This window comes from Mustela nigripes, chromosome 9 (assembly GCF_022355385.1).
Source record: "Mustela nigripes isolate SB6536 chromosome 9, MUSNIG.SB6536, whole genome shotgun sequence".
Lineage (NCBI taxonomy): Eukaryota > Metazoa > Chordata > Mammalia > Carnivora > Mustelidae > Mustela > Mustela nigripes.
The window spans coordinates 81,090,885-81,103,337 of record NC_081565.1 but is presented as its reverse complement, the minus strand read 5'-3'; the positions used below and the strand labels follow the sequence as shown (position 1 = coordinate 81,103,337).

Sequence of the window (12,453 nt, the reverse complement as noted above, 5' to 3'; positions counted from 1 at the left end):
CCGGGTCCGGCGGCCGGCGCAGAGGCGCGGCGCGGCGCTGCGGCGGGGGGCGGGCGGCGGGAGGAGGGACAAAGGGTGCGCCCCGGGAGCCGGTCGTCCCGCAGCCCGGGCTTGGGGTCCGAGGACGGATCGTCTGCGCGGACGACGCGGAGGAGCGGAGCCCAGGCGGGACTTGCGCCCGAGATGCCGGTGCGAGGAGATCGCGGCTTCCCACCGCGGCGGGAGCTGTCAGGTTGGCTCCGTGTAAGTGCCCTCTCGAGTCCGCCGGGCTGGGAGAAAGGTCTCGGGGGGCGAGCGTGGGAGCGCGTGGTGGGCTTCCTGGCGCGCGCTAGGTAGCTGCTGCGCTCCCACCTGAAGGTGAGGCCGAGGGCGGGGGCAGATTTCAGCCCCGCGGGTGGCGGCTCATGGCCTCCGAGGCTCCGGGAGCCTTTTCTGTCCTCTCTGAAGTCGCTCGGGTTTCCGATTAAGCCTCCAGGAGGGTAGGGGAAACTCGTGAACTCCGTCCGGGATCGCTGCCACCTTGAAGGCATCTCGTCCTGCCTGTTGTGGAGCTGCTGCGTGCCTTAGTGTTTTCCTTCTGTTGGAAACCACAGACTCTGCTTGATGCAAAGTTACAGGCATGTGTGTGTGAGACAACTTTGACAACTCTTTGGAGACCGGGAGCCTCATTTCCCCCTTTTAATCAGCTGTCTCTAATGCAAGTAGAAGTTGTTTTCGGTAGGGACTGGAGATGGGGTTTTGGAGGGAGCCACAAAAAGGCAGTGAGGAATGCCTTCTCCTCTAGTATGATCTTACCTGTCACCATTCCCTTGCTTTTATGTCTTCATTTGTCAAGTTTCCGCTTTTACACAGTAGTTTAAGTTATAAATAACCAGGGTTTGACTGCAGGGTTGGTTTTCACATTCTTGCAATGTGGCGGAACTTGGGAGTGGATACTCCAGGGCTTAGTAAGGGACTAAGCCTCCCACCTCTGTTTTAGCTTCGGTTCTCAGCAGCGCTGCTTCCCTGGCGGCTGTCTGGTCTGACTAATAATGGACGTGGTTTCCCTGCGGTTCCCAGCGGAGACTCAGCCGGTCATAGAAACTGCCCTGTGGGGGCACCTGGGTGGCTCAGTGGGTTAAGCCTCTGGTTTCGGCTCAGGTCATGATCTCGGGGTCCTGGGATCGAGCCCCGCATCGGGCTCTCTGCTCAGCGGGGAGCCTGCTTCCCCCTCTCTCTGCCTGCCTTTGTGCCTATTTGTGATCTCTTTCTCTGTCAAATAAATAAAATTAAAAAAAAGAAAAGAAAAGAAAAGAAAAGAAACTGCCCTGTGACTCCGCACGCCCTCCCTGAGCTTGGGGAATCCTAGCAGAGGGGAAAGAGGGCCTTCACTTCACATCTTCTGGTGGTCTGTGCCGGGTGTGCGGACAGTCATTTGGGAGGAACCAGCCCTGCGTTGTCAGAATCATTCCTGGGAGGGACAATGTGTGTGTGTGTGTGTGAGGTGTGGGGGGGGACATCACCCACACCTGAGGAGGAGATGCTTTAAGTGAGTAGGAGTAGTTGCAGTTTAGCATTTAATATCCTGCTCGGGCAGTAGGGGTGTTTAAGAGCGTGCCTCTGTTACACTGTCTTGTAGGGAAAGTGTGCGCGTAATTAAGAATGATGAGTTCCAGTTAGAAATAAGAGTGGGATGCTAAGGCTTCTGCTCACCCCGGAGATGAGAGAAGGGGTGCTTCACTCAGGCAGCAGTGGCTTTTGAGGTGTTTCTTGGACTTTTTCAGAGCTGCTCCCAGAGACTGATGGAGGGGGGTTTCTTTCCTTGCAATGGCTGCTGCCGCTTCTCACAACCACACAGCTCATAACCAGCCCCTGCCTACCTGGGCCAGTCTCTGTGAGGGGTACAATATGAGCAAGACTCGGTGTCTGCCTTCAGGAGTGTGTCCGAGCTGAACATTTCAGACTGTTGAGACTGTGGACTCCGCTGGGATACGTGTGGCTGGGGGCGTGGTGGGGGTGTGGCAACCCAGGCCAACTGTGCAGTACAGAATCACGGGCGAGATGGGACTCCCTTACACATGCTCCCTTTAGGGATTCTTTCTGGGAAGAAAGGGTTGCATTCGAACAGGTACCTCACAGCGCAAGCCAGTAAAGAAGATGGGCGAATGACACACCCACCTCATAGGGTTGAGTGAGGATTGCATGAAATGTTGTTAGGGTGTTGGGCATGTGTGGGTGCCGGGTCCTAAGAACCAAGGCAGGTGCTGAAAGCTCCAAGTGCTGGGTCCTGGGAGGAAGGATCTAGAAGTACAGGTAGGAGGTACCATGTAGGTGTCTAGGCAGGAGCTGAGGTAAACAAAAAGAGTTGCTCACACTCTTGAAAGGCCTTGAATGCCAGTAAGAGAACTTGGTGGGGGTTACTTGGGGGGGAGCTGAGTCCTAAAATCCCAAATGTATTAGTGACTTGACTTCCCTGCAAAGAAGTGAACCAGTTTCCCAGTAAACACTTCACCCCGCCCTAAACAGGGAATATTACCATTTTTGAGGCACAAAAATGCCTAAGACCGATGAATTCTAACCTCATCTGCCTGGGGAATTCCATTTGCAAGGACTTCTGCCTACATTTGTTTAACTTTTGATCTAATTCTTTGTACACTGACGAAAGGTTACAGCCAGCCATTTATCTTTTGCAGAAGTGCCTGGGAATGCAAGGGGGAGGTAAAAATCCCTGCAGTGGAGTTTAGAAAGGGTTCTCTTCTGAAGTTACTCTTTTTAAGAGACAGGTGAGTTCTTGAAACTAGGCGGGGCCGCTTGAGTCTTGTGGACAGTATTACATTCCATAGTTGACAAAGTCATGCAGATTTGGGCGGGGAGTTGGTGGCGGTGGGGGTGGCGGGGGTGGGGTTAAGAGGAAGCGTTAGTAATCACCGCTGAAACTTTCAACATAACTCTTACCAAGAATATGAGCCATCAGGGAATTCCTTGCCTAATCCCTAAAACAAATCCCATTAAGGAGTTGTGGCTACAGATTAATTTATCTAGGTTGAAAGCTGGCTTCCTATGAAATGCCTCATTGATTAGAGTCTGAGCAGTAATGGGGGCCAACAATTGTTGGCGGGATGGCCTTGGACTAGCCAGCCTTGGTGCTGAAAGGCATTTTCCATTGATGATGATTTGGGGTATAAGAGGGTGTGACTGATGCGCATGTACGTGGGGAATCCAGTTGAGGGACAGAATGATTATCTCAGATGTTTTACTGAGCTAGTTTCTTGCTCCTAAATCCAAGGATTGCGGTCAAAACCATAGACTCAGAGGTCAGATTCAACACCTGTTTAGGGGTTAAAAACTCCAGAGTTTTTGTGAACTTTTTGAGGTTAAGAAAGAAATCTTACCTTAAACTATTTATGGCCTAGTTCACCCCAAAGGAATTTTTACGATGACTCTTGTTAGCAGAAGCTGATATCGCTACGAAATTTATGAGGGTCTAACGTGGTACTACCATTAAAATTTTTTTTAAAATACCATGTAACAGCAGTGGAAAGAAATTTTCAGGTACTCAGTCCTAACATGAAGTACTGTCAGTCGCTAGTTGCAGGTTTGAAGGGTACCTGGGAAATACATAACAGCTGGCTAACCTGGTACACCACGTACACCACCGACAGCATTCCATACAAGGCAGAGCTTGGAGTTGCTAAGCGTCTGCTTTCACTTTTTCAACTTGATTAGGAAATGCACCTAACTTGGCCTCTCGCTTCTAGAGCCCAGGCAGGCCAGCGAGGTGATGGTTTCATTCTATTTTTAAAGGGTCTAAAACCTCTGTCATCTGGCCATCCTCCACACCAGTTTCATCAGCCTTGATAACCTGTGAGCTCAGAAAAGAGACTAAAGACTCTCCTATTGAAAAAAATACCTGATATGCTGATTAACCATTTTTCTGCCCACCCCACTTTTTTTTTTTTTTTTTGCTGTTCCTTAAACCGTGTTTTCTAAAGTGTGCTACAAAGACAGACTTAAAGGTGGCACATTGTTTTTCAGTTATTTTGCATGAATATTGTGCTCCAGGGATAAATATAAAGATGGCTACTGAATTCACTTATTTCGTGGATAGGTTGTTTAGAATGAGGCATGATTAGTATTAAGTAAAAGAAAGAGTCTGATGTAAGAGAAATAAATTTTGGGGTTGAGTCATAGGAGAATAAGGCAAAAACTGTGAACACGGCCCTTGAAATCGGCGCCTTGGTAGTACTTTTAAAATGTGAGTGTGATGTTTAGTTATGGAGAGCTGCGTATACCTCGACCACACCTTCAGGAATGCCAGACAAAATCTGCTGGTGTGACACCTGTGATGGGGTGGACTGAAAATGGAGTCGGTGCTTCCGCACTGTGGGGGACATCACTGTGCTCTGGAGCACAGCTTGCTTTCCTAATCTAGCACTGCTGGAGAAGGCAGAGAACCCAAAGAGCCTCACATGTAAATGCACCTTATTTTTTATTATTTTTTAAAGGTTTAATTTTTTAAGTTATGTCTACACCCAACGTGGCCTTAAACTCACAACCCCGAGATCAAGAGTCATGCGCTCTAGCGACTAAGCCAGGAAGGCACCCCAAAATGCATTTAATTTTTTAAAAATGTAGCTTATGTTGGTCTATAAAGCAGGCTTTAGCTAGGATTGTAGTAGGAATGGGAAGTCTTGAGGTTTAAAAAAAAAAAGTAACCCTGCGGTGACCTAGAAATAGAATAATTGGAAGTTCACAGTCATGGCAGGTAAATAAAACCAAAATAGAAAATACTTTGTTTCAGTCACCAAAATCCTTAATTGTGTGTGTGCGTGCACGCGCGCACACACGTGCACACCTTTTACATGAAATCCTAAACCTTCAATTAGTAACTTGTACTTTAGTCATTTTAAGTCCACGCAGATATTTGTTTAGTGCTTCTGCCGGATGGTTACAGTTAAATCAGGTCTTTAACCTTAAAAACATAATGCAGTGTTTATCAATAATTTATACATCTTGTAATTTTTTTTCTTTTTTTTTTTTTAAAGTAAGCTCTCTCCCACAATGTGGGACTTGAGCTCAGGACCCCAAGATCAGTAGTTACATGCCTACCCACTGAGCCAACCGGGTGCCTCCACACCTTGTATATTTTAGACCACAGCAATATGCATTTTTGTAATAACATTTATTTTAACTTTCAGCCTAATATTTAGCCCAATTAAATATTCATGGCTTATAGTTTCTGTTTCTGTTTGTCTTCTCTCAACATTTCATTTGTGTGGGAGAGATTTGGTGGGGGCAGCACAATTGCTAGGAGTGAATAAAGTATTTATTTTAGGAAGGTGTACTGACAAAAAAAGTTCAAATTACACCATTAATCATGGCAAAGGTGTCATGTCCCATCCTTGAATGCACGTGTTTTTTACATCTACATAAAGATGGACTTCAGAATTAATTAATAGGGCAATTATTATTTTCTATTGTAGAATGTAATCAGCCATATGAATATATACATTATGTTCACAAGAAAAAATGGCATCATTGGAAAATTTAATTACAGTAGGCCTCATCTGATAGATACTGTGTTTAAGTAGGAGACTAAATATATAGTTATATATTTATAGCTAGGGACAAGCTAGAGGCATTTGGAGGGGGTTATATGTAATACATTGTAAGACAATTATTGGGATAGTTAGTCTTCCTGGTAGGTAATGTTATTAGGCTGTAATTAACAGATAATGATTAAAGTCCAGTTATATCTTTGCCATTGTATTAAGAAAAACTTTAGTAGAGATGAAAGAACACTGCAGATACTCTACATTTTGTCATTGGAGTTGAAAGGGGACGGGGGGAATAATGCTTTTGAATCATCAGTAGGAATAAGTGAATTTTTCTCAGACTTGTAGCTTCTAAGACCTTCGTTCCTCTCAGGAGGAAATAATGGTCCAAATGTGGCTTTGTTGGGAACCATTTTTTGAGAGCCATTTATGTCACAGCAGTAGAGGCAGTGTTCCTAGTTCTTGGTTGCAGGGTTTCTTTTGTGCCTTAACGTAGTAGAGCACCCCTGAGGCCCTGAGTCCGTGTTGGGAAGGGGGGTGGTGTATGCTGTAAGAGGAACCAGCTCATTTTCAGTCTACAGAGGGCCATTTGCAAATACGTCTGGCAAAAGCAGAATGAAATTATTTGAGGGAATTAGTTAGCAAAACTGATCGTTTCTGTTTCTGAAAAGAATGACTCCTTTAGAAGGAATGTCCCTGTGAGCTCATTTTTAGAAACCTGGTACCTCCCTTAACCTTCTTCACTCAGCTGAATCAGTTTCCTTCTTGCCCTTGATTGGTTGGTGCGCACATGCCAGTATTTACTAGAGCCCTTATCATGTCTGCTCCGTGCCAGTCACTTCCGGTCTGCCCCGAGCCCCTCCTTGGTCTGAGTCATGAGGGTAACCCCAGAAGCTGACCTGGCACCAAACATATCCATTGAGTGTACCACATTGAACCGACTGGATCTGGGGAAGGCTGCTGTTGAATACAAAGAATTGGAGACCCACTGGGAAGTCAGAAGAGTGGATTCCTGACATTTACATAGTGGATGGACAGTTGTGAGTAAGGCAAAAACCGGTAGAGTTCTGTACTGGCATTTTCTGTAGTGCGTAAGCTGTGGCAGCTAGCTGGGTGGGGGCAGCTCAGGCTCGTGAATGGAAGTTTCTGTGTAGGGAAATGAGGAGTTGTATTTGAAGTCTTCTCTGGTGTTTAACGTTCTAAGCGGTTGGGTATAAATCTGGTATAAAGTACTTGCTTGTCTGAAAGTACTTCCTCGCTCCTTAAAACACTTGCATTTGTTTTCTGTTTGTTTCTTTAAAGAAGGGGTCCAGCAGATTTTCTCTGATAGATATTTTTCTGAAGAACAGGGAATTGGGTGCCTGGGTGGCTCAGTGGGTTAAGCCCCTGCCTTTGGCTCGGGTCATGATCTCAGGGTCCTGGGATTGAGTCCCACATCGGGCTCTGCTCAGCAGGGAGAAATTTAAAAAAAAAAAAAATAAAAATAAAAAAATTAATAAAATAAAGAACAGAGAAACCAGAAGTGGCAGTAGTTGTTCAGCTCCTCAGCTTCCTGGGAAGATCTGTCACTCAGTCACAGCTTAAATAATGTACCACCTAAGCGTGTGCCGTGTGCTCTGCGGCCACGCCAGGACCTGCGGTCATCCTGCGTGACTTTGTTCTTCCCCTCCGCTCTTCCCAGGAAGAGCTGCTTACTGGGAGTCTCCCGCACCCCCTTCTCCTCCTGTGGCCTTCTCCGAGGCCCCGCTGCCTGGAGCAGGAAGCAAGGCAAGGCAGGCCCGGAGTCTGGAGCCTGGTCTCTGCAGATGGGCTGAAGACAGAGCCTCCTGCTTATGGCTACAGGCCCTCATCATTCACCGACACAGAATCACTGTCGCTCGAGCTTCAGCATCACGTCAGGCACTTCTGAGTTTCTCAGCATAACTTGAGGCAGAACACTTTGCCTACCTTGGCTGGTCTGTCTAGTGTCTGCATGACTTTTAAGAGGGGAGAGAGATTTGTGGCATCTTAGACACTCATTGAGATTTTCCAGAAATGGAGCTGAAAACACTGGTGCTTTTCCTTCTGGTGTTATCGTTGGGAGTCTCAAAACAGGCAGGCGACACGCTAAAATGAAGAGAAGAGGCAGTGGGCTCATCTTGAATACCGGTGGCCTTCTTTCTAGCAGATCAAATCTGAATTTTAATCAGAGGTGTGGGAGCAGTATTTACGTGTTGTATACTGCTTAAGTGTAGTGCTTGCATGTGTCTTTCCCCAAGTCAGGAAGAGGCACGAGAGGGGGACTCAACTTACCAACGAATGGGGTTAAAAAATGTGTGGGACATCGGGCTCTCTGCTCGGCAGGGAGCCTGCTTCCCTCTCTCTCTCTCTCTGCCTGCCTCTCCATCTACTTGTGATTTCTCTCTGTCAAATAAAAAAAAAAAAAGATAAAAATTAAAAAGTGGCAGTGGGTTTCGGGGGTCAAGTTTATTAAAAAAAAAAAATGTGTGGGAAACTGAGAAAAATTTTCCCATAGAAACAGTGGTATCCAGGGTCTGTCCTTGCAAGCTTGATTACTCATAATGAAGCCTTTTTAATCTTGTTGTTTTTCTGGTGTTTTATTGAAGTATAGCTTGCAGTAAAAATGCACAGAGTCTCAAGTGGACAGCTTGATAAATTTGTTTTCGTTGTGGTACACATCACCTAGGAGCCACCATTTTAACCATTTTAAAGTGTACAGTTCTGTGGCATTGAGTGTACCCGCAGTACCGTGCGGACACCACGATCTGGTTCAGAGCTGATGAATGGAGCCACTTGTGTCATTGCCACCTAGACCAAAACACAGGACTTCCCATCACTCTAGAAGCTTCTCTCTTGCCACTTTTTCTGACTGTTATCACCCCACCCCCAAAGGAGCCTCTTTTCTGACTTCTCTCACCATGGGATAGTTTTGGTTGACTTTCAGAGGATCTGTATTAATGAAGTCAGTATTTTGTGCTTGGCTTCTTTTGCTCAACGCAACTGAGAGTCATCCGTATTATGTGTGGTTCAGCAGTTCTTGTTCGCTGCTGAGTAGTTGTCCTTTTACATGAGTTCCCCACAGTTTGTTGACCCATTCTTCTCTTGATGGATATTTAGGTTGTTGTCTGTTTGTTTGTGTTTTCCTATGATGACTAAAGCTGCTGGGGAAATCACCTACACTTTGCTTTGTGGACTCAATTCCTGGGTGTAGAATTGCTGGGTCGTGTGTTGGGGACATGTTTAACTTTCATTGTGTCACTCTGAAGTCAGGCACATGTGAGTATGGATTCCTTTGTCCTGCCACTTGCTTGCTCTACCTCAGGTAGTTTACTTTTCCCATGTTCAGTTTTTCTCAGCTGTAAAATGGGCACTCTGTGCCTGATCAGTCAGGGTTCAGTGAAGAAAAGAGACATCATTTTAGGACTTTCAAGGAGAAAGGAACTTAATGGAGAGCATTAATGCTGACAAAACAAGAGGCTAGAGGGACAGAAACCAAGAACCCACCACCGGCTTTCATATTTGCCCCCGGCAAGTTAGAAAGCTGCTGTGGTCCAGAGCCAGGACCTTGGAAACACGCTTCCAACTGCTCAGCCTCTGCCGAGCAGAGGCAGCTGAAATAGTAGGGAACTTAGTGACACCTGCAAAGCTCAGGTCTGGCAAATCCTCTTTGCCTGAGACTGCTGCTATAGGAAAGAAGAAAACAAAAGGCATCTGCTTTCCTTCCTCCTTCTAGATCTTAATCAAGTGCACCCTGTTGGCCAGGGGGCCGGGGGTTTCTGGCCTCTGGGAGTAAGGGAAGATGAGTGCCACCCACCAAGAAATGGGATAGATGCCTCCTGGCGTTGCACTGGCAGCCTAAGTAAGTGGCAGTGGTTATAACTTACTAGTATCATCATTATTACAGAAAAACATGATGCCAAAGCAGTCCTAAGACCACTCTCTGTAACGCACATTCAAATCTTGAACTTCATTACAGTGACCTGCCGGAGGATGGCGGCTGCTGGAAGACCTGCCGCGTAATTGTTTCTCTGCAGGGCCTCAGCTTCTTTAGCTACTAATCTCTGATTCTAGGTACTTTTCTATATGAGTAAGCTTGAGAAGTTATAATTTGCAAGCCTACCAATTAATGCAGAAACTGAAAGGTGACTTAATTCTAAGAACAGCTGCTTTGATATATACTTTATAAAAATTAATGAGTGTGGCTTTTTTTTTTTTTTGAAGTCATTCTGATTTGTTAGTTTTTAATAAAGTAAAAGGTGATATATAAATCTTGTTGACAGGTGGACTACAAAGCATGTTCCCTTTTTCTGTCTTTATCTTTCGACAAATGAAATGGAAGGAGATTGGAAGGAGATTAGATTTTTATCCTGTTCGGTGCCTAGAATCTCATACTCACAGCACACGCTAGTCCACTGAACCATTTGGCAATAGTGACTGTCCTATTTCTAGCTAGTATTATGAAATTTGAGCTACACTGCATTGCTCTTGAGACATTTAAACATCTTGAATCAATTGAATCAATTTTTAACTTTCCAGGGACCTTACTATTATTGCTTTGAAGCGGGCTGGCCAGATGATTTATTGATTAACATTTTATTTTAGGCTTTTATCTCTAGTGCTACTTCTGAAGGCTCCTTGCAGAAAAATTTGAAGCGACAGGAACGCAAATATTCTGAGTGCCAAGATAAGTATGACCAGGAACTTCATTTCAGGCACTGGTGTAGCAGTTAGAGTGAGCTGGCTCTTTTGCAAAGTTTGCTTAAATTTGATTGTGCGAGAAATACATTGACAGAATCCCATTTTATCTCTTTTTAACCAGATTTACCCAGTCGGCCAGGGCTAACAATAGATGTCCAAACAGTTTACAGTGGTTAATACAATGGACAAAGGGTTTCACTGTTTGGAGACTGGAAAAGAGAGCTGATGGGGAGCTTCTTAAGGGCACTGACCTAATTCATTCCTTCAAGAAAAATGATTTAAATATACATGTATTCTGATCCCAGTGTCTATATATTTCAGCCAGTAGTACTGCAGCCTCGGGAAGGGCTGTGTGTGTTTTGTAAAAGTACAGCCTTTATTTTTATTTGACAATGGCCTTTAGAATTTTTTTTTTTTTTTTTTTTTTTTTAAACCAAGTTCTGGCATGAATTGCTGCTCCACAAAGGTTAGGGAATTAAGAAAAGCAGCTGAAGTCACACGTCACCCTCCTTAGTCCTGAAACCTCCTCACATTCAGGAATTTTCGTCATGCACTTTTTTAGAGATAAATTTCTTTGTGAGCCTTTCTTCTGTAAAATGTGGAAAAACAGAACTGGGTTAAAAATAACGTTAGTTCAGGCATTGCTAAATTTCTGAGTATTGTGTTTGTGATTTACTTTGTCCAGAAAACATAAATTGCCAGTGCCTTTGCTGTTTACTACCATGAAATATTTGTAGTCAGTATGTACTTCCTCAGAGAATATCTCTCACCTATTAATAGAACAGGAGCAAAGAAGAATGGGAAAAAATCTCACTGGGCTTAGTAGTAAGTTTCAAGTAACAATTGCATTGTTGTTCTAAGTGCTGGGTGTGATTGGATGATCAGATACATAAATGTTGACCTGACTGGATTAGATCTCAGCTGTGAAGGGTCCTGAAAAAAACTGTTGTAACCTATCACTTCGAACAGTTACCAGACTTGTTCTTTTGGCTTTATATTTGGGATAATAATTTATGCAGTGGAGTATCCTAGAAACTGGGGTGCTGTCTTGTCTGTCTCTTTCACCTGTTTCAATTTGATATATTGGCTCTGTTTGTGTAGAACACTACATGGATATTCCGTTATCTTCATAAGAAGTAACATAAGGGGGCGCCTGGGTGGCTCAGTGGTTAAAGCCTCTGCCTTCAGCTTAGGTCATGATCTCAGGGTCCTGAGATCCAGCCCCACATCGGGCTCTCTGCTCAGCAGGGAGCCTGCTTCCTCTTCTCTCTCTGCCTGCCTCTCTGCCTGCTTCTCTGCCTGCTTGTGATCTCTGTCAAGTAAATAAATAAAATCTTTAAAAAGAAAAAGTAACATAAGCTTTTTGATTGGGATGAGTTTAATCTAAACGAATGCTTGGAAATGAGGAACTGCAAAATAAAAGTCCTCAAGTAGATCTAAGCTAAATTTCAGTGCATGTGTTTATCTTTTCAGAAATGCAGGGTGTTTTCATGGAAACCTGTGTTCTGCTGAGTGTTGAGAGGGTATCAGTATCAATGTTGGGGGCTGACTGAGTTCTTGGGTGCAGGTCTAGGTCAGCTAGACCTTTGCTTTCCTAGCCCAGACACAGCACAGGTGCTCCGGCCGTGCAGGAAGGGGAGAGGAAGACAGTAGTGCAGTTAAGTCTCAGAACAACTGATACGGGATCTGCGTGAGTGTGCACTGTCTCCCTTTTCTTACTGTGTTCCCAGCCCAGCAAAAAAGCACTTTGCACGGGGCTTGGAGACTGTTGAAAACGGCAACATTCCATCATTGGAGCAACAAATCTAAAATATGTATTCGTAGAGCTTGTTGAGCAGTTCTGAGGCCGTGTCCTTGATTTCTACCACTATGGGTGTGCTGGGGGCAGGCTCTCTCTGCTCCGTTCCTGAGTGTGCAAGAGAAGTCCTGACGTTTGTGAGAAAATGCCTAATCGTGAGGGTGCCCAGGACCCCAAGCAAGATGCCCTGCGTTTTGCTCTGTACGACTGAACTTCTCCTGACTTTGCTGTAGTGAAGCGAGGGAAGGAACCATGACTGACAGTGTTCGAGCCTTGGTGCAGATCTCACTGACGAAGCCTGCCTAGTTGGGGGGTGGGTGTTAAAACCTGATTTGATAGGTAGGGAAACGGTTTCAGAAACGTTAAGTGATTTGCCCCACGTCACACAGTTCGTGTGGTAGGCAGGGCATGTGGGCCGAGGCC

At 45.2% G+C, this 12,453-nt stretch overlaps 1 protein-coding gene across 6 annotated transcripts in view; it reads left to right on the top strand.

Annotated features, from left to right (window-relative positions):
• Nucleotides 1-12,453, top strand: part of TJP2 (tight junction protein 2) — a 121,014-nt gene that overhangs the window by 45,908 nt on the left and 62,653 nt on the right. For 2 of the 6 annotated variants that reach the window (XM_059411907.1, XM_059411902.1), the window contains exon 1: nt 40-243. The exons of 3 other annotated variants lie outside the window; for them this stretch is intronic. In XM_059411907.1, coding sequence (XP_059267890.1) covers nt 184-243 — 60 coding nt within the window. In that variant the 5' untranslated portion in view covers nt 40-183. Of the gene's footprint in view, nt 1-39; nt 244-6,435; nt 6,575-12,453 lie in introns of those variants that run through there. One more of the 6 variants, XM_059411906.1, reaches the window with a different exon arrangement.